Source organism: Zalophus californianus, chromosome 14, assembly GCF_009762305.2.
Source record: "Zalophus californianus isolate mZalCal1 chromosome 14, mZalCal1.pri.v2, whole genome shotgun sequence".
In the NCBI taxonomy this organism is placed as follows: Eukaryota; Metazoa; Chordata; class Mammalia; order Carnivora; family Otariidae; genus Zalophus; species Zalophus californianus.
Genome location: NC_045608.1, coordinates 620,286 through 643,645, shown reverse-complemented (window position 1 = coordinate 643,645; position 23,360 = coordinate 620,286). Strand labels below are relative to the sequence as shown.

At 61.4% G+C, this 23,360-nt stretch overlaps 1 protein-coding gene across 17 annotated transcripts in view; it reads left to right on the top strand.

The window, feature by feature from the left end:
- Positions 1 to 23,360, top strand: part of FBRSL1 (fibrosin like 1) — an 82,700-nt gene that overhangs the window by 26,448 nt on the left and 32,892 nt on the right. For 15 of the 17 annotated variants that reach the window (XM_027576256.2, XM_027576264.2, XM_027576266.2 and 12 more), the window contains exons 3-5: positions 3,008 to 3,112; positions 5,199 to 5,234; positions 22,827 to 22,856. In XM_027576256.2, coding sequence (XP_027432057.2) covers positions 3,008 to 3,112; positions 5,199 to 5,234; positions 22,827 to 22,856 — 171 coding nt within the window. The remainder of the gene's footprint in view (positions 1 to 3,007; positions 3,113 to 5,198; positions 5,235 to 22,826; positions 22,857 to 23,360) is intronic. The other 2 variants (XM_027576253.2, XM_027576252.2) reach the window with 2 other exon arrangements.

Here is a 23,360-nt window from a genome sequence, read left to right as displayed (position 1 = left end):
CGGTGAGGCCCTCGCTGGCGGCCCTGCCCTTTCCCTCTGCTCTTGTCCTGGTACATGTGGCCGCCGACCACGTGCCCGCCCCTCCTTCGTAGCTGCAGGAGGATGGGAATGTGTGTCTGTTGTGTGCACTGCCAGGACAGAGCCAGTTAGTAGGCACCCTGTAAGCACTGGGTAGGTGGTTGGACAGGTGGACGGATGGACGAGTAGACGATGGACGAGTGGACGGTGGACGAGTGGGCCAGTGGACAGGCAGATGGGCAGATGGATGGGCAGGTGGATGAATGGGTGGGTGGGTAGACAGATGGGTAGATGGACTTGAAGGCCCAGAGACTGATCTCATCTCTCCAGCTCCAGCTGGAAGCAGAGGTGTGCCATCCTTCACCCCACCCCGGCATAGCTGGCCAGCAACATTTCTGAGCAGCTAGGGAAGCAGGCGCGCTACAGGATAGCCAAACCCCAGCTTGGGCTCTCTGGGGTCCGGGCCTGGGGACAGAGGTAGGTGACCAGCCATCCTGTTGTGTCTGGGATTGGGGTGGTTCCCACGACTCAAGACTTAGTTTTACAGGATTTTTCTGGGAAATGGGGCTTTCGGAGCCAAAACTGGTCCCCCAAGGAAGGGTGAAAGACCCCAGCCTGCCCTTCCTGCAGGGTTCCGCTGAGGAGTCGGGCTGAGGCATCCTTTCTGGGGCCCAGCTCAGAGAGGAGGCAGCCTGTTTGTGTGTGTGAAGTGTAATGCGGCACCCTCCCTCTTCCAGTTTCAGCTGTGTGTGGGTTGTACTTTAGCCCCTCCATCCCCTCTCCTCTTACTGGGTAAACTTGTGCAGTGAACAGTCTTCACAACTGTACATGGCAGTCCTGCACCGGTCTTTTCCTGTCCCTGCAGTTTCTCGGTTTCGCTCCTGGGGCAGGGACCGTGCCCTGGGTTCAAGCTGAGCTGCTGTCCCCCAGCAGCGAGTGTGGGGCTCATGGGGGTGATTACTAATGACCCAAACCGTGGATCTGAACTGAGCCACAGCAGAGTCTCCCAGAGTGCCTGATGGCACATGGTTTGGGTTTCAAATTCAGGAAGCCTGGGGTGGGTCCTGAAAATGCAGATTTGTGTTCCTAACAAGTTCCTGGGTGCTACTGATGCTGCTGGCCCAGGGACCCCACTTTGAGAAGCACTGGACTCTAACTCTTGGTTTCTTACAGAGGCTTCCCCCAGCAAGGCGGCAAGGAAGGTCCCCCAGGCCCCGGTTGTCTCCACTCTGGGGGAGGGCGGATGTGGGGTGCAGAGCAGTGCGAGCCTGCAGGTGACAACAGTGACACCTGGTGGCTTCTCGGTGCCGGCCCAGGGCACAGGAGACAGAACCACACCTCGCACACGCGCGCACACACACGTGCACGCGCACTCCGCCACATGTGAGGGACTCAGTGGGCATCCCCATTGCAGAGGTAAGGAAGCTGAGACTCAGGGACAGTCAGAAGAGGCCACGCTGGCCAGCGCTCAGCTGAGCAGGATGGAGCATGGGAGGCAGGGGTCCCACAGGCCTGTGATGTGGGGGCTCGTGCCTGCAGTGGGGCCAGGATCCTGCCCTTGGCCTACCTCAGAGAAGGAGGGTGGTGCTGAGGCCTGGGCCTCCCTTGGGCCCTAGCACCTGGGGCCTTGGGCTGTGGCTTGTGGACACTGCTGGCCAACAACACAGGGCCCATGGCTTTTGGGGGCTGTAGCCCCGTCTTGGGACCTGGGGTGGCCCTGGGGAGCAGGGGCTCTGAGGGGCTGCCTCGAGAGAGGCTTCTGGCTGAGCCTGCCGTGGGTGTGCAGGAGGAGGGGCTGAGGCCCTGAGGGTGTTTCCCCGGGACTCAGGAATATTCTAGATCATAGCCAGGGTGCCTTGCCGACCCATCCTGACTTTTGGCCGAGTCAGGGTCTCCAGGCTAAAGGGCGCTCGAGACAGAACAGCTGGGTGTGGAGGACTGGCTGTAGGCTCTGGACCCTGGCCAGGCCTCGCTGACCCTGGTCATGAGGGGGGTTCTGCACTTTGCTGCACTTGTGGGCACTGCGCTGAGCTTGGGGGCGAAGAGGAGGGCAGGACACACATGCCCCGTGGTGTCCCCACACTGGCCCACGGGGTGTTGGGCAGCACCAGGGAGAGGGGTCAGCAGCCACCTGGGTCTGCTCCAAGGACGGCGCCAGGCACACAGACGGGGTGCCGATGGTCTGCGGGTGCCCCACACGCCAACAGAACGGGGCTGCGAGAACGCTCCAGAATAGGGAGGCTGGGGGGTCGGGAGGTGGTGGGTCCCCAGACAGTGAGTGGGGGAACCCAGGACACCTATAGGCCACGTGGTTGGGGTGGTGACTCCCTGGCCGCAGGAGGTCAGGGTCGGGGCTGACCTGCAGCTGTCTGAAGTTATTTCCCAGTGAAAAGGAAAGGAGGAACAGGAACTCTGGGTCCACTTAACCTTCTGGGCTTGGATTGGCCGTCTGTAAAGTGGGCACAAGCGTCCGATCCGGGCTTCTGCGTGAAAAGCTGGAGACACTGGCCAACATCCTAGACACGGTGCAGAGGCACAGAGAGGTCTAGCGGTGGCCCTAGGTCACACAGTGGGGAGTGGCCAGTCCACACCCAGCTGTGCAGACCTGGGACTGTGATGGCATGGGTGCCGTGAGGGTGGGTGAGCTGCCGCCGGCCTGCCGCGGAGGCCCAGTGTCCGGCTCCCTGGCGCAGTGAGGTGGCGGGGCGGCCCACCGGCTCCAGGAAACCAGGCCAGAGCTCAGAGTGGCATTATGCCATTGTGTGCCGTCTGCTCTTCTGGGTGTTTCTTCCCACTCCGAGTGGTAAATGGTTAGCTCTGCACAGCCTTGCCCCTGCTGCCCTCTCCCTGGGCTGTGGCCCGGGGCTCAGTGTGGGTGAGCAGGTCAGGGCAGGGGTGAGGAGCCTGACCCTGGCTGTGCCCTTGCCCTGCCCCCACAGGCAGAGGGCTTGGGTCTGTGTTTGCTGAGCCTGCCTCTCCCTGTCCCCAGATGAAGGTCACCGCATCCAGAGGGGCCGACCGCCACAGTGGGGATGACAGCCTCCATGAAGCCACCAGCTCCCGGACAAGCAGTTCTCGGGACCAGCTCAGTGACGTGAGTGCCCCGCCACTTGCTCAGCCCAACGCTCCTGGTCCCCCAGGTGCCCCCAGCTGGCCCCCCCACCCCCCGCCTCCGGCAGACACTGCAGGCCATGTGCTTAGCACCTGAGAGTCTCACCGAGGGCTTTGCCTTTGCAGTTAGCATTTTGCCTTCCCTAAAACACGGTCTTTCACTAATTAGGACTTCCCTGCTAGGAGGGGTTTAAATGAGGAACCTGGGTGAGGCCCCAGCAGGAGTCATGGGGAGGCCCTTGTCCAACTAGGGCTCTGCCCTGGCCCACTGGTGCTGCTGGCTGGGCAGTGGGCAGGAGGTGGGGCCGTGACGGGAACAGCGGTGGGCAGTGCTTCTGGCCTGGTGGGCAGGCCTGCTGGGGCCGCGGGGAGCGAGGGCGTCCTGGTCTGGGGACAGTGTCCCAGAGGATGGGCCCCTGAGCCTCAGGCCTAGCGTGGGATGACCGGGCAGCGCACAGAGGATTGAACTTGGATACGGCCAGCTGTAGGCGTGCTGGGCACCCTCCAGGGCCCCTGGGTCTCCCTGGTCACAGCCACTTGGAGGAGGGGGTCGCTGGGCACAGGGCAGACTAGGATGAAGGTGGCGGTGAGGGGTCCCAGGAGGGGGTCCCCCAGGAGGGGCTGCCGGACCCCCCCAGGCCTTTGTCTTCCTAGACCCCCAGCTGCAGAAGCACGGAGGCGTGGGGCTGGGTTTCTGAATGGAGTGAGCGTCTCTCATTATCATCTCAATAGGGGCCTGGGGGCACGGCCTGTGGGGGGAGGCCAGGAGGAGGGCCTAATTGCCCGGCCCCGAGCTTGTTGCCACAAGATGGGAAAATAGGCTGGTACTTGTCTGGGGCTGTGGGGCTGTCCTACTTCGGACTCTAATTGCCGGTGGGACGCGTGAGGACGGACTCTGAGCACATCAGGGACGGCCCTGAGGGCGCACGCTGGGGAGCAGTTACAGCACCCCGCCTGCCCCCACCAGCAGGGCTTACGGGTGGGGCCCCCCCGCCAGGGTGAGCCCTCGGGATGTGGCCAGGGTCTGCCTGGGGAAGGAAGGGTCCCAGAGCCCTGGCCGAGGCTGGATGGGGTGCTGTGTGCAGAGCTGAGCAGTCCAGGCTGCAGTAGGGAGACCGCCCCCCCCAACGCACACCACCCACCGTGGTCATCCACTGTCCTGGAGGACTCTGTAGCCAGACCTCCGTTCCCCCCCTAGCACGCTCTGGACCCTGGTCTGCGGGTCCCGGATGAGCCCACACTGGCCCACTGTGCACCTGCTCCTCACTCACACCCTGAACCACCCCCACATCCAACCGCCCTGCGCCCTGCGGCCCTCTCCTACGCCTTGTCCCCCGCCCTGCAGCGGAGGGCCCCTCCCCATGCAGCTGCCTGCAAAGCCCAGCTCCTCACTGGTTTCTCCCGGCACATCTGAAATGCCCACTCAAGCCCGAGAGTGCCCCGCCAAGTGCTGTTGGGTCTCCCTCAAGGGACCTCCCTGGGTGGCCACAGTGTGCCCTGCCATCTCACTTCCGTGTCCCCGAGGTTACCCATCCAGCTCCCCTTCCAGGAAGCCTGCCCCCCACCCCCATACCCCCGCAGCGCTGTGACCCTGGGAGGCTGGAGGCTGCTGGGTGGTCAGTGGTAGACCCACGGGGGCACAGAGGGGTGGGTCTGCCTCCCCTCCATTCTTGTGGCTGGTAGAACCATGTGTGAAAAGATGGGACCTGGCCCTTGCAAGGGGCCGAGATGTGCCCAAGGACTGAGCCCCTCACTGAGGGGACATGGTGACTGTGCCCGCCTCTCTGTTGGGTTGACTGCTGGGCTGAGCCACGTCTCTGGAGGAAGGTTCCGAACACGGGTCCTCAGGCACAGGCGCAAGGCCGCTGGGGCTCTGGGACCCTCTGCTGTGCCCTCCCCTGCGGCTTCTGTCATGCCCCGCCCCCCGCCCCGGGAGTGGCCCGTCAGCCATCAGCACCCAGGAACAGGGGTTCTGAAGGAGGCTCAGGTCCTGGGCCAAGGGGCGGTCCTCAGAGGAGGGGCCACCATCGGGAGCCATGACCCTCCTCCCTATGCTTCCTTCCCCGCAGAGTTCTACGCAGGCCGTCTCGGGCAGAGGCTACTCGGTAAGTCTGCCGTCCCCTCCTCTGCTGGCTGGACCCATGCATGCCCCACACCTCTGCAGCCCCCAGCCGTCCTGAATGCCTCCCCGGGGCCAGACACCTCAGGGTGCAGCGGGGCTGGGAAGGGGGCCAAAACTGGCGGGGAATTCGGAGGGAGCATCACACATGCTCAGGGTCCTGCCCTGGGAGAGACCAGCTGACCCTCATTCCCTGACTTCCTGAGGACTAGGGGTGGGGGAGACGCTCTGCCTCTGGGTCCTGCCAGGAGGCACTCGGAGTGAAGGGCCCCAGGCACGGAGCAGCCGCCCCCCAGGGACTTGACACTCCCATGCCATGCTCCATACTCAGCCTGGACTCAGGCATGAGGCCCCTGGGCCCGGGGGCAGGAGGTGGCTGGCTTGCCTGGGCCTGAGGAGTCCAGCTCTGTGGGGGCCACCTCCCTACCCTTACCTCCCGCCCCAGCCCCAACCCCAGCCCCTGTCCCTGCTTCCTGCCCCTCCCCCTGCCCCAGCCCCAGGGGAGCAGCCCCTACCCTTTCCTCAGGACTTCATTTCATTGCCCCTTAAGCATCAGGAGGGACGTTAATGACACCATAAAACCCAGAGCTACATAAAAGCCATTTCTGCAGATTTACAGCCGTTTTTTGGCTCATTGGAGGGCGGGGCCTGGGCCCCGCCCACCTCATCCCGCCCCCGACCACCACAGCCCCTGATTTACTGCGAGCTCCACAGTGCCAGGCCTGCAGGGCTGCTTCCCTAACTCACATCAGCTTTTTTATAGGGTGTGTAATTAACCCGCTGATTTTCTGTGTAGCAGGGACACCCTGCAGCCCTGGGCCTCCCCAGCCGCCCCGACCTCAGGGTCAGGTGGGTCAGGTGCCGTGTTTTCCAGTGTTGCACCTGGTGGGCTGTACACTTCTGGGTGGTGTGACGCCGGAGGGGTGTCTCCCTAGGGGAGCCCTGCCCTCCTCGGGTCCCCGGTCACAGCCATGGGTGGCGGCCCTGCACTGCCCCTTCCTCCCACCGCCCGGGCAGTCTCAGCATCTCAGCCACTCCTGGATGGAGCCACACTCTGGCCAGGAGCTGTGCCAGCACTGGGCTCCAGCTGGGGACAGAGCAGGCAGACCTGCCAGTGTGGGAAGTGGCTGGCGATAACATGCTGTGTGATGCAGGTCAGGATCAGGGAGAGTGAGGGGCCAAGACCCCTACCAGTGGGTGAGGTAAGGGGTGAGGTAAGCCAGCCTGAGGGTCCCAGAGGGGCCAGGCTCAGGGATGCCCCATTTGGAGCCTCCTTCCATGTCTGAGAGCCCCTGGGCAGCTGGGGTGTCCCTGCCCCGAGCCTCCTTGCCAGAGCCACTGGGCAGCCCTTCTGCTTCCAAACTGCGTGTGTTATTCGTGGTCTTCTCCCCAAAGAGCTCCTTTGAATGTTTCCTGAAGAACCCATAATTAATGTGCCAGCCACTTGCAACTTAATCCCCCATGGCCGCTTCACGGGAGTGACAGGTGGTGGCAAGGACAGGCCCAGCTTACTGCTAGGGCCATGGGGGTTCCTATGTGTGCACACCAGGTGCTGGCATGAGCAGGTGTGTGTGCTCGTCCCTGGCATGAGCAGGTGGGTGTGCATTAGGCCCTGGCATGTGCAGGTGTGTGTGCTGGTCCCTGGCATGAGCAGGTGTGTGTGCATTAGGCCCTGGCATGTGCAGGTGTGTGTGCTGGTCCCTGGCATGAGCAGGTGGGTGTGCATTAGGCCCTGGCAGAGCAGGTGTATGTGCTAGTCCCTGGCATGAGCAGGTGTGTGTGCATTAGGCCCTGGCATGTGCAGGGGTGTGTGCTGGTCCCTGGCATGAGCAGGTGTGTGTGCATTAGGCCCTGGCATGTGCAGGTGTGTGTGCTGGTCCCTAGCATGAGCAGGTGTGTGTGCTGGGGTCCCTGGCAGCAGATGTGTGTACATTAGGCCCTGGCATGAGCAGGTGTGTGTGTATGAGGCCCTGGCATGAGCAGGTGTGTGTGTATGAGGCCCTGGCATGTGCAGGTGTGTGTGCTGGTCCCTGGCATGAGCAGGTTGTGTGCATTAGGCCCTGGCATGAGCAGGTGTGTGTGCTGGTCCCTGGCATGAGCAGGTGTGTGTGCATTAGGCCCTGGCATGAGCAGGTGTGTGTGCCTTAGGCCCTGGCATGAGCAGGTGTGTGTGCATTAGGCCCTGGCATGTGCAGGTGTGTGTGCTGGTCCCTAGCATGAGCAGATGTGTGTGCTGGTCTCTGGCATGAGCAGGTGTGTGTGCATTAGGCCCTGGCATGAGCAGGTGTGTGTGCATGAGGCCCTGGCATGAGCAGGTGTGTGTGCTAGTCCCTGCCATGAGCAGGTATGTGTGCATTAGGCCCTGGCATGTGCAGGTGTGTATGCTGGTCGCTGGCATGAGCAGGTGTGTGTGCTCGTCCCTGGCATGAGCAGGTGTGTGTGCATTAAGCCCTGGCATGAGCAGGTGTGTTGCTGGTCCCTGGCATGAGCAGGTGTGTGTGCATTAGGCCCTGGCATGTGCAGGTGTGTGTGCTGGTCCCTAGCATAAGCAGGTGTGTGTGCTGGTCTCTGCCATGAGCAGGTGTGTGTGCATGAGGCCCTGGCATGAGCAGGTGTGTGTGCTAGTCCCTGGCATGAGCAGGTATGTGTGCATTAGGCCCCGGCATGTGCAGGTGTGTATGCTGGTCGCTGGCATGAGCAGGTGTGTGTGCATTAGGCCCTGGCATTGCAGATGTGTGTGTTGGTCCCTGGCATGAGCAGGTGTGTGTGCATTAGGCCCTGGCATGAGCAGGTGTGTGTGCATTAGGCCCTGGCATTGCAGATGTGTGTGCTGGTCCCTGGCATGAGCAGGTTGTGTGCATTAGGCCCTGGCATGAGCAGGTGTGTGTGCATTAGGCCCTGGCATGAGCAGGTGTGTGTGCATTAGGCCCTGGCATGTGCAGGTGTGTGTGCTGGTCCCTGGCATGAGCAGGTTGTGTGCATTAGGCCCTGGCATGAGCAGGTGTGTGTGCATTAGGCCCTGGCATGAGCAGGTGTGTGTGCATTAGGCCCTGGCATTGCAGGTGTGTGTGCATTAGGCCCTGGCATGAGCAGGTGCGTTGCTGGTCCCTGGCATGAGCAGGTGTGTGTGCTAGTCCCTGGCATGAGCAGGTGTGTGTGCATTAGGCCCTGACATGAGCAGGTGTGTGTGCTGGTCCCTGGTGTGTGCCGGTGGGCGCTGCAGGATACAGGTGGTTGGCCCGGCCCTCCCAGAAACAGAGGTGCCTCTGGCACTGCAGGAGCCAGAACCAACCCAGGTGACCCTCGTCCAGTAGGAGCAGGCAGGGTGCGGGCAGGTGGGTGGCTAGGCCCAGGCCTGGAAAGCACTGTGAGCTCAGCACCCGGATCTCTTGTGTTCACTGGGCCCCCAGGGCTGTCTGCGGCTGCCAGACTGCCCACTAGTGGCGTCAGGGCTGGGCCAGCTGGACTGGGCAGAGGGGGCTACGACCCTGCCTCTAAATCCGGGCCTTCACCCATGGGACCCTCGGCCACTTGAGCATGCACACTGAGGCTGAGGCCTGTGTGTGTGTGTGCATGTGTGCACGTACGGGCATGTGCCTGCATGTTCCAGTGGGTAGGCCATGTGGCTTCCGCCTGCACCTGCCCTGTGTGCAGCTCGTGGGTGGCTCTGTGGGAGCAGAGTGTGTGCCGGGGCCCCTGTGTCTCCATGTGGCTGTGGTAGGCTGTGCACACCTGCACCTACCGGTGTCCTGTGTTTCTTTCTGGGCCATCTGCATGTCCATCTGGAAGGGTGTGTATCTGCACGTAAGTGATGGGTGCGGCATGGTGCCTGTGTGTGACCCGCTGCTTCGCATGCGGGGTGCAAGTATGTCCTGGGGCCTTGCTTGTGTGTGTCTGTAAGTGGGGCCTCAGGCTCGGCAGGGCTCATGTCTGTCCCCAGTAGCGCCCCTGCACAGGCGACCCGGGAAGTTGCCATCTGACCTGCTTTATAGACCGTACTTAAAGGGGTTTGACTCTTTGAGGTTTATCCCCAGCAAATCCCCAATTATTGCTCATCCTGGACAGCTTGTCCCAAAAGCTTGGTGCAGCCTCCCCAGCACGCATCACATGTTCCTTAGTGCCATGAAATCAGTTGGAAAGTCATTTTCTCCAACTGCTGGGAACTGGGGATGTGATGACCCATCTCCCCCCGAAGCAGGGCTTGGGGGTTCCTTCATTAAAGGGAAATGAGGATCTGGCTGCCTGCTGGGGCCGGGAGGCCAGCTGGGTGTGGTGCACGGAGTGTTCTGGAAGGGGCTGTGCTCACAGAGGCTCTGGGCTGTGGACAGGAGCAGAAGCAGAACAGCAGCGATGCCATTGGCCAGCACCTGCAGTGAGCCCGGGAGGCCTCAGGCCCTCCATGTGGACATTGTCACCCTGGCAATGACCCCCCAACCTCTAGGTGAGGACACTGAGGCTCAGGGGTCAGAGAACGCACCGCAGGTGCCCACTGAGGGGCCTAGCTGAGACCAGGAGCAGGCAGGCCAGTCTGCAGGTCCCCTCCCTTCCTCGGACCGCCCTCCTCCCTTCCCCAAGTGTTTGCTGACCCGAATGGCCAGTGTCCCTGCCCCACCAGCCTCGCCGTGGGGAAGATGGTGAATAAAACCAATGAGAACCGCTCCTAGTTGGAGGCGGTGAGGGCCATGGCGACCAGGTGGTAGGGAGGGGCAAGGCCAGGCTGCAGGGAGGCACAGTGTACGGGGTGTGGCGGGGGTGCCTGCCACAGGGCCATGGAGGGAGGCTGCTGTGGCCAGCAGGGTACCCCTGCCTGTCCCCCGCACCACAGTGCCTGGGCAGCAGGGCCCTGTGCTGACACACCCCGGCATCTAGGGAAACCCACGGCCTGGGTAACGGTTATGGAAGGTTCCTTCACTCCTGTGCCTGGGCCTCCGTTCCCCCGATGTGGGCGTCCCTGTGTGGTCCCTGCATATGGGCTGGTTGGGCCTCCTCACAGCACGGGGGCCGTACCCAGGGTCCCGAGGGCAAGAGCCAGGAGGAAGCATTGGTGGTGTGGCTCCCACATCCTCTCGTCACCAGACCCACCTGGACTTACAGGGCAGGGCTGAGGCCCCTTTTCTCTGCAGGAGGGTGCCCACACTTTGTGAGATGGGCACAGGCTGCTGTGGGGTACACCCCACCACACGGAGCCCCTTACCCGTGGGACGAGGGGCACAGCAGGCTCGTACACCTGAGCACACATGCAGCCGGGGGGCCTTGGGCCACCCCTTCCTACTGGGGATGGTAGCTCCTGGCTCTGCACCTGCTTTCCCACTCCTGGCAGGAGGGTGCAGCCTGCCTTCTCCCTGAGGTAACGGGATGGGTACGTGCAGACCACTTGGCAGGTTTGGCCCTTGAGCCAGGGACCTCTATGGTTAAAGATGGGGGGTGCAATATGAGATGGGGGTGCACTCGGGTCCCACTGAGGTGTTAGATGGCAGGAGGGTGGGTGGGCACATGCAGTGAAACCCTGGCCAGCCGTACTTCCCCTGGGGGGGGCGGGGAGGTGCCTGGGGTGCCCCTCGCTGTCCTGAGACCTGTTGGCTCCCCAGGAATGGCCCTGCACTCACGGTCCCCAGCCGCCCCCCTGAACAGCACAGGCCTCCACTAACCCAGTCAGCGCTGGCAGACCCCGGAGCAGGCTCTGTCTTTACGAGGCAGGTTTATGACATCCATTACCCTGCTCCTTGGGCCACTTCCGAGCGGCCATAATTTGTACAAAAGCAATAAAAGCCAGTCAGCCTCCCCCTGCAGTCGGGGAGCTGCACTCTCCTTACGACCTCTGAGCACGGAGGCAATCCTTAAGCCAGCTGCAGGGGAAGTGCCACCACTCAGAGGGCGGTGGGGTGTGTCCTGAGCACAGTGTCCTGACCTGTGCCCCAGCCTGGCCTGGCTCTTGTCAGAAGATCCCCCGTCCACCCGCCCCTGCACCCACCCTTCACTCAGCCCACCTCCTAGGGCCCTGGGGTGCAGCCGTGGCCCACATCTGTCCAGCTGGTAGGACACAGAAGTCCTTCCCTGGGGTTGGTAAGGAGCCCTGGGTCCCTGTCCCCCAGCACTTCGGCTGTGGCTGGGCTCAGGGGTGTCAGCCCACGCCACCTCCTCGGGCTGGTTGTAGGGTTGTACACACGGCCCTCGGGTACATCCAAGAGTGTATCTGCAGGGAAGCCAACCCCGATGTGGAGACAGACAAGGGTGTGGCCTAGCAGAGCTGGGCTGGCCCTTTAATGCTCACTCGGTAGATGTGGCACCGGGAGGGGTGTGGCCTGAGGGGCCCCTGCTCCTGAGCTTCCTTCCTGTGGGCCCTGCTGCAGGCCCGACTCTCAGCAGCTAGGTTGCAGGTTCTTCCAGAAACGGGGCAGGGCAGTGAATTGCTGTGCACCCCCAGGTAGAGCAGGACAGAGCAGAGAATGGAAAGATAAACAGGTGACCTGACCTACCCCGTGCTTTAGCTGGTGGCAAGTGCTGAGGAGAAAGATACACCAGGCAGAGGGGGTGCTGGTGTAGGCGGGTGTCGAGGGGGAGGGGTGCCGGTGTTCAGGAGGGGGTGCTGGTATGGAGGGGGTAGAGGGGAGGGGTTCCAGTGTGGAGGGGTAGAGGGGAGGCCTGCCGGTGTGGAGGGGTGGAGGGGAGGCGTGCCGGTGCGGAGGGGTGGAGGGGAGGCGTGCCGGTGCGGAGGGGTGGAGGGGAGGCGTGCCGGTGCGGAGGGGTGGAGGGGAGGCGTGCCGGTGCGGAGGGGTGGAGGGGAGGCGTGCCGGTGTGGAGGGGGTAGAGGGGAGGCGTGCCGGTGTGGAGGGGTAGAGGGGAGGCGTGCCGGTGTGGAGGGGTGGAGGGGAGGCGTGCCAGTGTGGAGGGGTGGAGGGGAGGCGTGCCGGTGTGGAGGGGTGGAGGGGAGGCGTGCCGGTGTGGAGGGGTGGAGGGGAGGTGTGCCGGTGTGGAGGGGAGGCGTGCCGGTGTGGAGGGGTGGAGGGGAGGCGTGCGGTGTGGAGGGGAGGCGTGCCGGTGTGGAGGGGTGGAGGGGAGGTGTGCCGGTGTGGAGGGGTGGAGGGGAGGCGTGCTGCTCTCCAGGGGAGGGTGCCCCGTCTCGGGTTGATGCTCTGGACCAGCAGGCTCTGCTGGCGCGTGTCTGCAGGTCCCCGGGCAGTCCCGGGGGCACTTTCCCGAACCTCGTCTTCCGGGCTGTTCTCTGCAGGGAGCCTGGTCTTTGTCCCCCTTGCTCTGCTGGTCCCAGACGGAGGTCAGCCTGGCCAGGGCGGGGTGGGCCCCAGGCGCACCAGGGTCACGTGCCCTTCCCCTCCCAGGGTGCGGATCAGAGAAACGCTCCCCCCCGACCCCGTGGTCCTGCCAGGCGCTGGAGGTGGGGAGCGGCTGTGGCCCTGGATGGCGGCCCCACTGGCCTCTTGCTGCACCCTGCTGGTGTGCCGCCCCCTCCCCACCCTCGGAGCAGTGCTGCATGTGTGCTGGAGCGGCAGGCATCCCGGAGCCCCACAGGTCACAGCTCAGGGGCAGCACAGACCGGGACAGCCGCCGGCCCCTCCCAGCCCTGGGACCCAGGGCCTTGGGCAGGGAAGGGTCCGCACCTGGCCCAGCGGGGTGGCCGGGACCACACTCTGCTGCACAGGACAGGTGTCAGAGCTACCTGCAGAGGTCAGTGGCTCCCGGGTGCGGGATCGGGGGCAGGGGTGGGGAGCCAGATGCCACCTGCCCCCGTCGCCCCGCTCACAGTCCTCCCTTTGGGGGAGACAGCTGGGCAAGGTCGGGCAGGGGTCTCAGGTGTAGGGGAGGAGTGTGAGGCTGCCGTGGGGCTGGGGGCCTCAGTTTTCTCCGCAAGACGGCTGGAGCACAGAGAGAGGGAAGGAGCATCCCACGTGTTTGCTGTTCCTACACCGCCCGTGTCCCGGTCCCCCCCAGAGTGCACAGCACTGTGGAGCGCCACGTGTCTGTGACAATGCCGTGACCCGCCGCAGGAGGGCCCCATCCACTGGGGGTGCAAGCAGAGCACATCTTGGGGTCCCTGCCCTAGCGGGTGGACGGTGGGAGATAACAGACCCTTCAGCGGCAGGTGCTTTCAGAGCGTTGGCTGCCAGGATGGGGGTTGCTGGGAGTGAGTGTGCCCTGTGGCCAGAGAGGAGCTGGCAGGGGACGTCAGGCCAAGGGCAGATTTCAGGTCAGGACTGAGTGGAGGGAGGAAGGGGCCACATGGAGGGTGAGGGGCCCAGCCAGCTCCCAGGGCTGAAAGGGAGGTGGGCTTCAGGAAAGGCTTGTCCCAGCAGCCCAAACACATCCAGCCCATTGGCACTTCTCTGGGCAGGTCACTCCATGGGAGTCTTGGGGCGCTGTCAACAAGAGGGGGCCTGGGTTCTGGGAGGCATCTGGTGTGTCGGTGCACCCTCCTCCAGCTGGAGTTCCATGCCTCGGGGGTCACTCAGGTGTGTTCCATTTCTTGTGCTGCCCTCTGAGCAAGGCTTGGATTTAGGGGCAGGAGAGCCTATGTTCATGAGAAACCAGTTCGTCTCCGTGGCATCCACCCATCTTTAAAATCTCCCTCCCCCCATTATTTTGTTTCAGACTGGCCACAGGCCCATAAAAGAGAATTCAGCCCACTGCTGGCACGGAGCACGTGGCAGGAGAACACCCCCAACCGGGCAGGCGTGGGGTCAGGCGCGTGGGTGGGCCACGGATTTGGGCCCGCCTCGGTCACTTTGCAGGGACTGCCAGGAGAAGCCACCCAGATGCCCCCTTGCGCCCCGTCCCTGAAGCCTCCAGCGCACAGGGTCCCTCCCGTCACCCACTCCACAGGGAAGAGCGCTGAGGGCTGCCTCCTCATTGTCTTGTGTCCTGTCACTGCTTTGTGGACTCAGCTCTAGGGAACTGTGTCTCCGTGGCATCCCCTGGGATCCCTTGGGGACATTTGGCTGGGGCGGCATGAGGCTGAGCCTCGGACAGCATGGTCACCCCGCAGTATCCTCTTGACTGGGCCCGCACAGAGCGTGGACTCCAGGAGGGGCTCTGGGGGCCACCATAGCCCCCTCATCTTGCTGGGTCCTCCCCTGGAGCCCCCAGACGGAGCCAGCCTGCAGCCCTGCCCGCCCTCACCCCCGCGCTGCCCCCACAGCCCTCCCTCCCCGCCTGGCCTGAGGCGTGGGCAGCCCCTGCCATCCCTTTAGCGGGAGGGCACCGGGCTTCCTGCATTTGCCAGCCCCTGGCCGTCCTTTCCCCGTTCCGAAGGCAGGCCTCCAGCTGAGGTCCCCGGCAGGCTCTGCCTTCTTGCCTGGACCCTGTGTTGCTCCACCCGTGCCCAGGGCATGTAGTTCTGAGCCAAGGACTCCCGTCCCGCCAGGTGACCAGGCCACAGCCCTGTCCCCAGAGGCTGAACACAGCCTCTCTGGACAAGCCCCAAGGAGCCCTGACGGCAGTGGCCCACGTGCTGGAGGGAGGGCAGGCCGGGTGCCAGTCGGAAGCTGAAATTCAATTATGTGGAACACGCAGGGCTGCTGGGGCACAGAAGGTTAGGAATTACTGTTAACACTGTTCTGGTTAAGACTTTTTGTGTTGATAAATAATTCATAAGGCAGTTAGCGCTTTGAGTCTGACAACATGAGAATATATTAATACAGTCGACTCCGCGAAAGGTCAGCCGCGTGCGGCAGGGCTGTGGGCCATCTTTTATTCATTCTCTGACATGGGCTCGTTAATTATTCTGGCCCAGCAAGGGCTGGTGGGAGAGCCGCTACTGAGAAAAAGGGAGCGTGGGCTTGATGTCTGACCTGCCGTCCATGCACCAAGGGCCCAGTGCGGCCCCTGAGGCGGGAGCGGAGGGCCCCCGCCTGCCCCCTTGAGGCTCGGGTGGGGCTGGGATGGCTCAGAAGGAGCCATCGGGGCCTCCGAGCTCAGGAGCGTCATGTAGTGGCCATTTGCGGTCTCCGAGTATTTACTGAGCACCTACTGCAGGTGAGGGGTAGCTCCCGGCGCTGAGGTCAGAGGATTGAAGAAAACCCAGAAATCCCCACTCTCGTGGGGGCCATGGAAGGAAGGGCAGGTGGAAAATAGGAGGGATGGATAAATGTGTGGCCTGTCAGAGCAAAAGTGCACAGAGTGGGTGGAGCAGGGAGGGGAGAGAACGTGGAGGGGCCATCGGGCTAGGGTCCAGGGGTGCCACTGAGCGCCCCTGGGGGGTTGGCGTTCATACCGGCCCAGGAACAGGACCACGTGTGTGGGGACAGGAGCCTGTGTGTGCGTCTGCGTGAGGGTGCGGGCGTGTGCATCGTGCAGGTAGGGGGAGGCCTGCTGTGTGGCCAGGAGCTGCTGGTGGGAATAGAGGGTCACAGCAGGGTGTGTGGGGGTGCAGGGGCAGCCTGTCGGGGCCCCTGTTGGGGCTCGGACTCCCAAGAAGGACAGGGCTGCCCCAGCTGTGGTCCACGCACAGCCAGCAGCCAGGGGGCCAGTCCTCCATCTGTCCAGGCGGGGTGTCCTCCACGCCTGCTGTTGCCGTGGGCGGCCGTGGGGTGTCCGAGTTCCCTGATAGGCCAACTCGGACAAGTTATCCCACAAAGCAGTGCCCAGTTCTCCTTGGTATCTTAGGTAACCGCAGCCAGAGAATATTAAAAGTCACCTGTGTTTTTCACGGTGGTGCTGTGGGATGGCCCTCACTGTGAAACCCAGAATTCCCTTGGAAGTGCCGCCCCCGTGAGACCCCGCATCGGGAGCAGGATAGGGCAGTTCAGACATCAGCGGTCAGAGCCCGAGTCAACCCTCCATCCGTCTGTCCGTCCACGCGTTCACTCCCTGCCAGCTTCGTCTGCGCACCGTGTGCACCAGGCCACGTCATTCATGCATCCTTCCATCCATCTATGCATTCTGTCCGGGGGCAGCAAGGCAGGTCACATGGGCCAGGCAGTGGAAGGATCAGAGTTCTGTTCCAGTCGTCTTGAGATTTGGAGAGTTAGAGGGGTGGCTTCTTTCCAGCTGGCTTCCCCTCTGACCAGTCAGTTACTGGGTCTGCCCAACACTCTGTGCCCCAGACTCTGCCCTCTGATGTGGCATCATGCCACTGGTCACTCATAAGCTGCAATGTTCGCAGCCCCAGCGCAGACTTGGGGCTCAGGGCCACCAGGCCCCACGCTTTGGCACCATGGACTTCCCTCAGAGACTGCTCTCAAAATGCAGGAGGTGGCCTGGCAGCAGGACGCAGGTACCCTAACCCACTCGTCTCTCAGGGCCCCAAAAAGCCCACTGCCCAGCTGCAGGACCACCCTTGTCTCTGTAAGGTGGCCTCTACAAGGCTCTCTCAGGGCTCCAAACCACTGCCCACGCAGAGGTCTCCAGGTGGGCGGCCACCCTGAGCTCCCCATTTTACCCAAGTTGCAGACACTCGGGGTGGGAACATGAGGGGCCATGGGGCTGGGCAGGCGAGTGGTACGGCCTCTCTGGGCTGCTCTGGGGGAAGCACGCTGGTGAGGGCAGGTACTGGCCCCATCTGCCCTTGCTGCCCCCGCCCCGTGACAGGTAATGTGGCTCTGCCTCCCCCCGAAATGCGCCTGCTCGGCTCCAGCTGTGCATCTCTAAATGGGTCTCACTCACCATCAGTCCGTGGAGGCCGTCCGCACTTGGGCTATTAGGCTGCAGTAACTTAATTGCTCGTTAATTGGGTAATTAGTGCTTTGTTTTGCTTTAAAGCCTAAGCACTCATAAAAAGCGAATTAGCTGAGTAAACAAGAATAGGGTTTTCAGGGTCCCCATCCAGCTACCGTGCGTAATTAATCAGGCTCGCTGTGACTTTCTGGGCCAGTGTGGCCTGGGGCCACACCTTTGCAGGGTGATCCTGGAGCCCCAGCCCTGTCCCAGCTGCCCTGAGGGAGTCCCTGGCATGGGGCCCTGATCAGAAGGGCCAGATTGAGACTGCGGGTGCCAGAGCCCACACACCCATTCACCTAAGTGGGCTCCCAACTACTATGCCTCAGTTTCCCCATCCATAAGCAGATGGGTCTGTGGTGGGGCCTGAGTTGTACAGAAGCGGCCCCAGTGAGCCAATGCACCATCAGCCCCACCCCCCACAGGGTCCCAGGCCTCCTGCCAGTGGGATGTGTGGCTCCCCTCTCCCGCCTGCCCTGTAGTGCCAGGGTTGTTGCTGGGCACACCCGAACCCCAGGTTCTAGGGCTTGGCTCCTGCCTGTGCACCATGTTGCTGCCAGCAAATCCCTTTAACTTCTGGGTCTCTACTTTTTTTTTTTTTAATGTATTCATTTTGAGAGAGAGAGCACAAGCAGAGGGAGAAGCAGACTCCCCACTGAGCAGGGAACCTAATGTGGGGCTCGATCCCAGGACCCTGGGATCATGACCTGAGCTGAAGGCAGACGCTTCACCGACTGAGCTGCCCAGGCGCCCCAGGCCTCTACTTTCTTGTCTGTGAAGTAGGCTAATACCCTGGTGAGCGCTGGCAGGCACGGCTCCCCTCTGTGCGGTGCGCCCCGCCCTTGCAGCCGTGGCCCAGCGCTTCAGACACAGTCACCCAGCTGATCCCATGGCCGCCCCAGGCACAGACCAGACCGCAGCCCCCACCCTGCTCCTGGCACCCCTGCCCATGAGGTCCCGCATCACTGCCCAACATCTGTGGCGCTCACGTACGTGGCTGGGGTGTGCCAACAAGGATGAAAAATGGCCTTTTCACCCCGACTCCAGACCATAGGTGATGGGAGGTGGCTCCCAGCCTGGGCCTCCTACAGTCTGTTCACAGCTCCTTCTTTAGCTGAATTGCTTAATGGGGCAGGTGTTGTACATCCCAGTGGAGCGTTTGCAGCAGGATAGAAGGTGAGCACCTTGTGCCCTTCTCTCTGGAGGCAGACGGATACCCATGTCGGCAGGCAAGGCAGCCACTCTGTTCCCCAAAGTTCTTCCAAGGCAGCACCAATGAGCAGAATGTTTACTAAGCTGGAGCTGATGGGACCCACAAGGGGCCACGGGAAGCACAGACGTGTCCTTTGAGCATGGCCAGTGCTCCTCGGCCACATGCTTAAGGACAAGTGGCCCTGTGTTAGGTCACCTGGGTGCACACATGCCATGTGCACATTGGGACACTTGGCAGGACACCCTGGGGTAGAGTACCCATTGGGCAGGATGCCCAGGTGCTCACATGAGACAGGCCTCAGAGCACACCTTGACATGTCTCAGAACATGCACATACACGACAGGCCAGCTGGGTTTGCATGCACAGGCACGAGTCATGAGAACAGGCCCAATGAAGACAGCCCACATCAAGGATTTGTGCCTCCTGAAATTCCCTGGGTGTCCCCAAGGCAGCCCAGAGTGTGGACTCAGCACTGACTCTAGCTGCTCAGACCTTTCTGCCCCCACGCTCAAGTGGGTTGCATAGAATGTTCCATGGCCTTCCACCCACACATGGACCCTGCTGATTTTTTTTGGTTTGCAGCTGCTCGGGCCTTTGCAGGCAGCAGTGCCCTTCAAGAGTGAGTCTCAAGCTGGTGAGAAGTCAGGTCCTCCTTGGTCCCTGGGCAGTTCTGTAAGCAGGACCTCTGTAGGTAGCATCCCAGACCGTGTGCTGCAGCAAGAGCAGAAACCTGGCCCAAGGCCAGAGCACCAGGCCATGTACCACCCCTCAACCCTCTCTGACCCCTGGATCGAGCGGTCACCTGAGTGGGAAGCTGGGGGGAGGCAGAAGCAGAGCTAGGGGTGGCTTTCAGTATCTTTCTCCACGGCAGGGCCCAGGGCAGTCTCTAAGCCCTCTCTGTCTCCATGGCATGAGGGGGCCCCCACAGTGAGCAGGAGGGACCCTGTCCCTGCTCCCTGCCTCTCTCCCCACTCTCCATGGGCACCTCCGAGCCAGGCCCAGGCCCAGGTGCTAGAGCATCTGATGGGAGAAGTGGACTCAGTGTCAAGGTCTCCCTGCCCAAGAATTTTTCATGCCTTTGTTAGAGAAATGGGAGACAGGCAACCTCCACTAAACTCCACTGTGAAGCAGTAATTAACGTTCACACTGAGAGAAGAAAAAGGTCCATTTCTGTTGCTGCTCAGTGACTGTGTTGATTTGTGTCTCCCAATTCTGGAGGGTGACAAGCTGCCCCCACCCAAGCAAGTGGCTGCCCAGGTTTCTGGAAGAGGCCCAGGGATGGAGGCCAAGTTCCCCAGACCTCCTGTGCAGGTGCTCCTGGGGGAGCAGGGCACTGTCAGTGAGAGGTGTCTGTGTCTAGACCCTGTGGGGGTCTAGATGCCTCCAAGAGTTGTTCAGGTGATCTAAGGGAAGAGGCTGAGATGTAATGATGGTGAAGATGATGATGGTGGTGATGGTGGTCATGATGGTGATGATAGTAGTGATGATGATGGTGATGATTATGGTGATGTGATGATGATGGTGATGTGATGGTGAGGATGGTGATGATGATGGTGATGATGATGATGGTGGTGATGGTGGTGATGGTGATGATGGTGGTGATGATGATGGTGGTGATGGTGGTGATGATGGTGATGATGGTGATGATGGTGATGGTGATGATGGTGATGATTATGGTGATGTGATGATGATGGTGATGGTGATGATGATGGTGATGATGATGATGATGGTGATGGTGATGATGATGATGGTGGTGATGGTGGTCATGATGGTGATGATAGTAGTGATGATGATGGTGATGATTATGGTGATGTGATGATGATGGTGATGTGATGGTGAGGATGGTGATGATGATGGTGATGATGATGATGGTGGTGATGGTGATGATGGTGATGATGGTGGTGATGATGGTGATGATGGTGATGGTGATGGTGAGGATGGCGGTGATGGTGATGATGGTGATGGTGAGGATGGTGATGATTATGGTGATGTGATGATGGTGATGATGGTGGTGATGATGATGGTGGTGATGGTGGTGATGATGGTGATGGTGATGGTGATGATGGTGATGATTATGGTGATGTGATGATGATGGTGATGGTGATGATGATGGTGATGATGATGATGATGGTGATGGTGATGATGATGATGGTGGTGATGGTGGTCATGATGGTGATGATAGTAGTGATGATGATGGTGATGATTATGGTGATGTGATGATGATGGTGATGGTGATGGTGGTGGTGAGGATGGTGAGGATGGTGCTGGTGATCATGGTGATCATGGTGATGGTGAGGATGGCGGTGATGGTGATGATGGTGATGGTGAGGATGGTGATGATGGTGATGGTGAGGATGGTGGTGATGGTGAGGATGGTGATGGTGGCAGCGATGGTGATGGAGTGATCACCATGATATATATTATGCTGAGTACATACCCAGCACTGTCCTAGTGCTTTGCATATATTATTTACTCATTGAAGCTGCACAACAACCCTGTAGACAAGTTGTTGTCTGTGTTTTACAGAAGCGTAAACTGAGGCATGGAGAGGTCAAGGGGCTTGCCCAGGACTGCCTGATGTGGGTAGCAGCACAGCATCCTGGTGGACGTCTGCTCCAGTTGGCCACGTTTTAGCCTCCCCACCATAGCTAGCACATCCCCTCGGGGCCTAGAGCCTGTCCTCTGCCCCATGGGCTCCCTGCTTGGAGCACCCCCACACACCAGGGTTACACCCACCAGGGCCACCCAGCCCAGCTCGACTCCATGAAGGTCACCTCGCTCAAGCAACTCCTGCAAGACAGACGTGGCTCTTTTTCCCTCCTTGCCCTGATTAATTGCCTCATTCAGTTCCGACTCTATTGCAGTTAAACATTAATTCAGTAGGACTTAATAACTTGAATTCATTTACGACGTGGCCTGTGCTGGCTGACAAGGATGTGCTGTTTGGTTAATTATAGGATCCATGCACGCTCACTGGAAAGCACTCTCACCCCTCCTTGAGTGTCGGGTCATTAAGCTCTCGCTGTGACACCAAAAGCTGTGGGGAGAGGTGTGAAACAGCCCAGCCTGGGGGGTTCCAGGCGCCCAAGCTGCAGTCCTGCCGCGTGCACACACAAGGCCCAACCCTCCTGGCGGTTTGATGGGACTGTGGTTTCCAAGGCAAGGGCTCAGTGCTGCTAATCGAGCAGGAAGAGGCCCGGCTGGGGGCCTCTGGCAGCTCCAGCAGCAGCCTAGTCAGAAGGGCTCTTGGCCCCCATGGGCCACAACCCCCCGGCCCCCAGCCCTTCTCTGCCAGCACTGAGCCCCCAGCGTGCCAGAGTGCAGTCCCAGCTCCGCAGGATGATGACACTGCCTGTGTTCCGGTGTGTCCCAGCCCCTCACCTCTCCAGTCGCGTCTTGCACACTCCCCTCCTTGCCTCGGGGTGCACCTCCTCCTGCATTTTAGCCACTCTGCCCTCTCCCTGGCCCCCAGAGCTGCTCGTGAAGGACTGACCTGGCTTCTTGTCACTGTGCAGCCGGGGCACTGGGCCCATGCATCCCTTCTGCCATCTGTGCAGGGACACAACCCTGGAGGTCTCTGTCCAGGCCCTGCAGGGGGTCTGCAGGGCTTTGGGGGTGGGACGCTTTTAGCCTCAGAAGAACCCCCCCACACATGCCCATCCCCCAGGGTCACTCCCAGCTGCAGTGGGTGGCTGGTAAAGCACGGGGCCCATCTGGACAACCCTGTGAACTTTGCCATCAAGTGCACCCCATCCCTCCCCCTGGGGCGCCAAGGGCAGAGCACCCCCTCCCTGCGCTGACCAACTGGAGGACACCACACAGACAGCAAGGTGCACAGCTGACGGGGGCCTGTCACCCTCACATGTGGCCCAGGAGATTTATTTTCAGCGGCAGAATTCATTTGACACGACCTGTTGTAATTGTGGTTCCTAGGAAGGGATTATTTTTCTTTATATTCTTTTAGGGGAAAATTGCCGTGGTTTCTAGAAAAGCAGTCTTTTCTTTTTAAAGCTCTGCCTACTGAAGATGGAAAACAAAGATTTGTTTGCACGATTACCAACCTTTCTCTAACCAGCTGAGCGAGCACGTCAAGTGGCTTATACCCAGGCTGCAGGGGCACGCGAGGCGACCCTCCCTGTAGGCAGTGCCTGTGGCCACAGGCCTGGGCTGACCCCCTCGTCTGTCCAAGGGATCCAAGCCCCCCTCTGCCCCTTCAGTAGAGCTGGGGCTGCTGAGGCTGGGCTTCCATGTCCCTGCCCAGAGGGCATCCTTGATCCTACCCTGGGCCCCCATCAGTGCCCACCGCCCAGGAGTGCGAGCTCCTCACCTGTCACCTGGACCCCCGCCTGGAGAGTCGCATGTGGGAGAAGGCCTGAGGGGGTCACAGGGTAGCAGCTGTCCCAAGACGGGGTGACGCTGCCCCTAGCGTAGCCTGGGGTGAGGAGGCAGGCTTCATGGCTCGCTCTGGGCCCCGGTGCCTGTCCTGGGGCGGATGCACCTGCCTGGCTGAGCATGCTTCTTTGCCTCACCTCTGCCTGGCCCGCCCCCAGAGCCCTTCACCGAGCGCCTCGCTGGCACTCCAAACTCCAGATCCCTCCCAGGCCCCCCAAGGCCCTCTCACCCGCGAGGCCCCTCCCACAACCCCTGCCCTGCCACGGGGTGCAATGGGGCGCTGACTCTCCTCTCTCTCCCCTGCAGTGTGACAGCGAGAGTGAAGGGGACGACAAGGTAAGCCCCCCACACCTCCTCCCGAGACCCCCACCTACGGGGCTGCAGGACAGGTGGCCTCCCCACATGTCCAGGCCCCGTCTCCGCCAGGGCTCCCTGGGATGGGGGGCACTGTGGGCAGAGCGGGGCCATACTCTCGGTAAGCCCCCCACTTTCCAGGCTGGGGCCGTGAACATCACCAGAGAACTGACTTCCGCTAATAGCAGCAATGTGTTAGCTCCTCCTAATTACCCTCCTTTTCAGCAGTTCCCGTTAACTCAGGATTTATGCACTTGGAGGGTTCAGCTCAGGAAAAACCGCAGCACAGGCCTCCTTGGGGCCCTTGGTCCTGGTCATCTGCTGGCCCCTGTGTGTCCTGTGGGGAGCAGGGAAGAGGCCGCCCCGAGCTCACAGCCCAGCAGCTGACTGTGGGGCACCTACTGTGTGCTGAGCTTCGTGGAGGCGAACTGCAGCAGGGGCGAAGACCCTGAGAAGCGGCAGAGTGAGACGGCCAGGCCCAGGCCT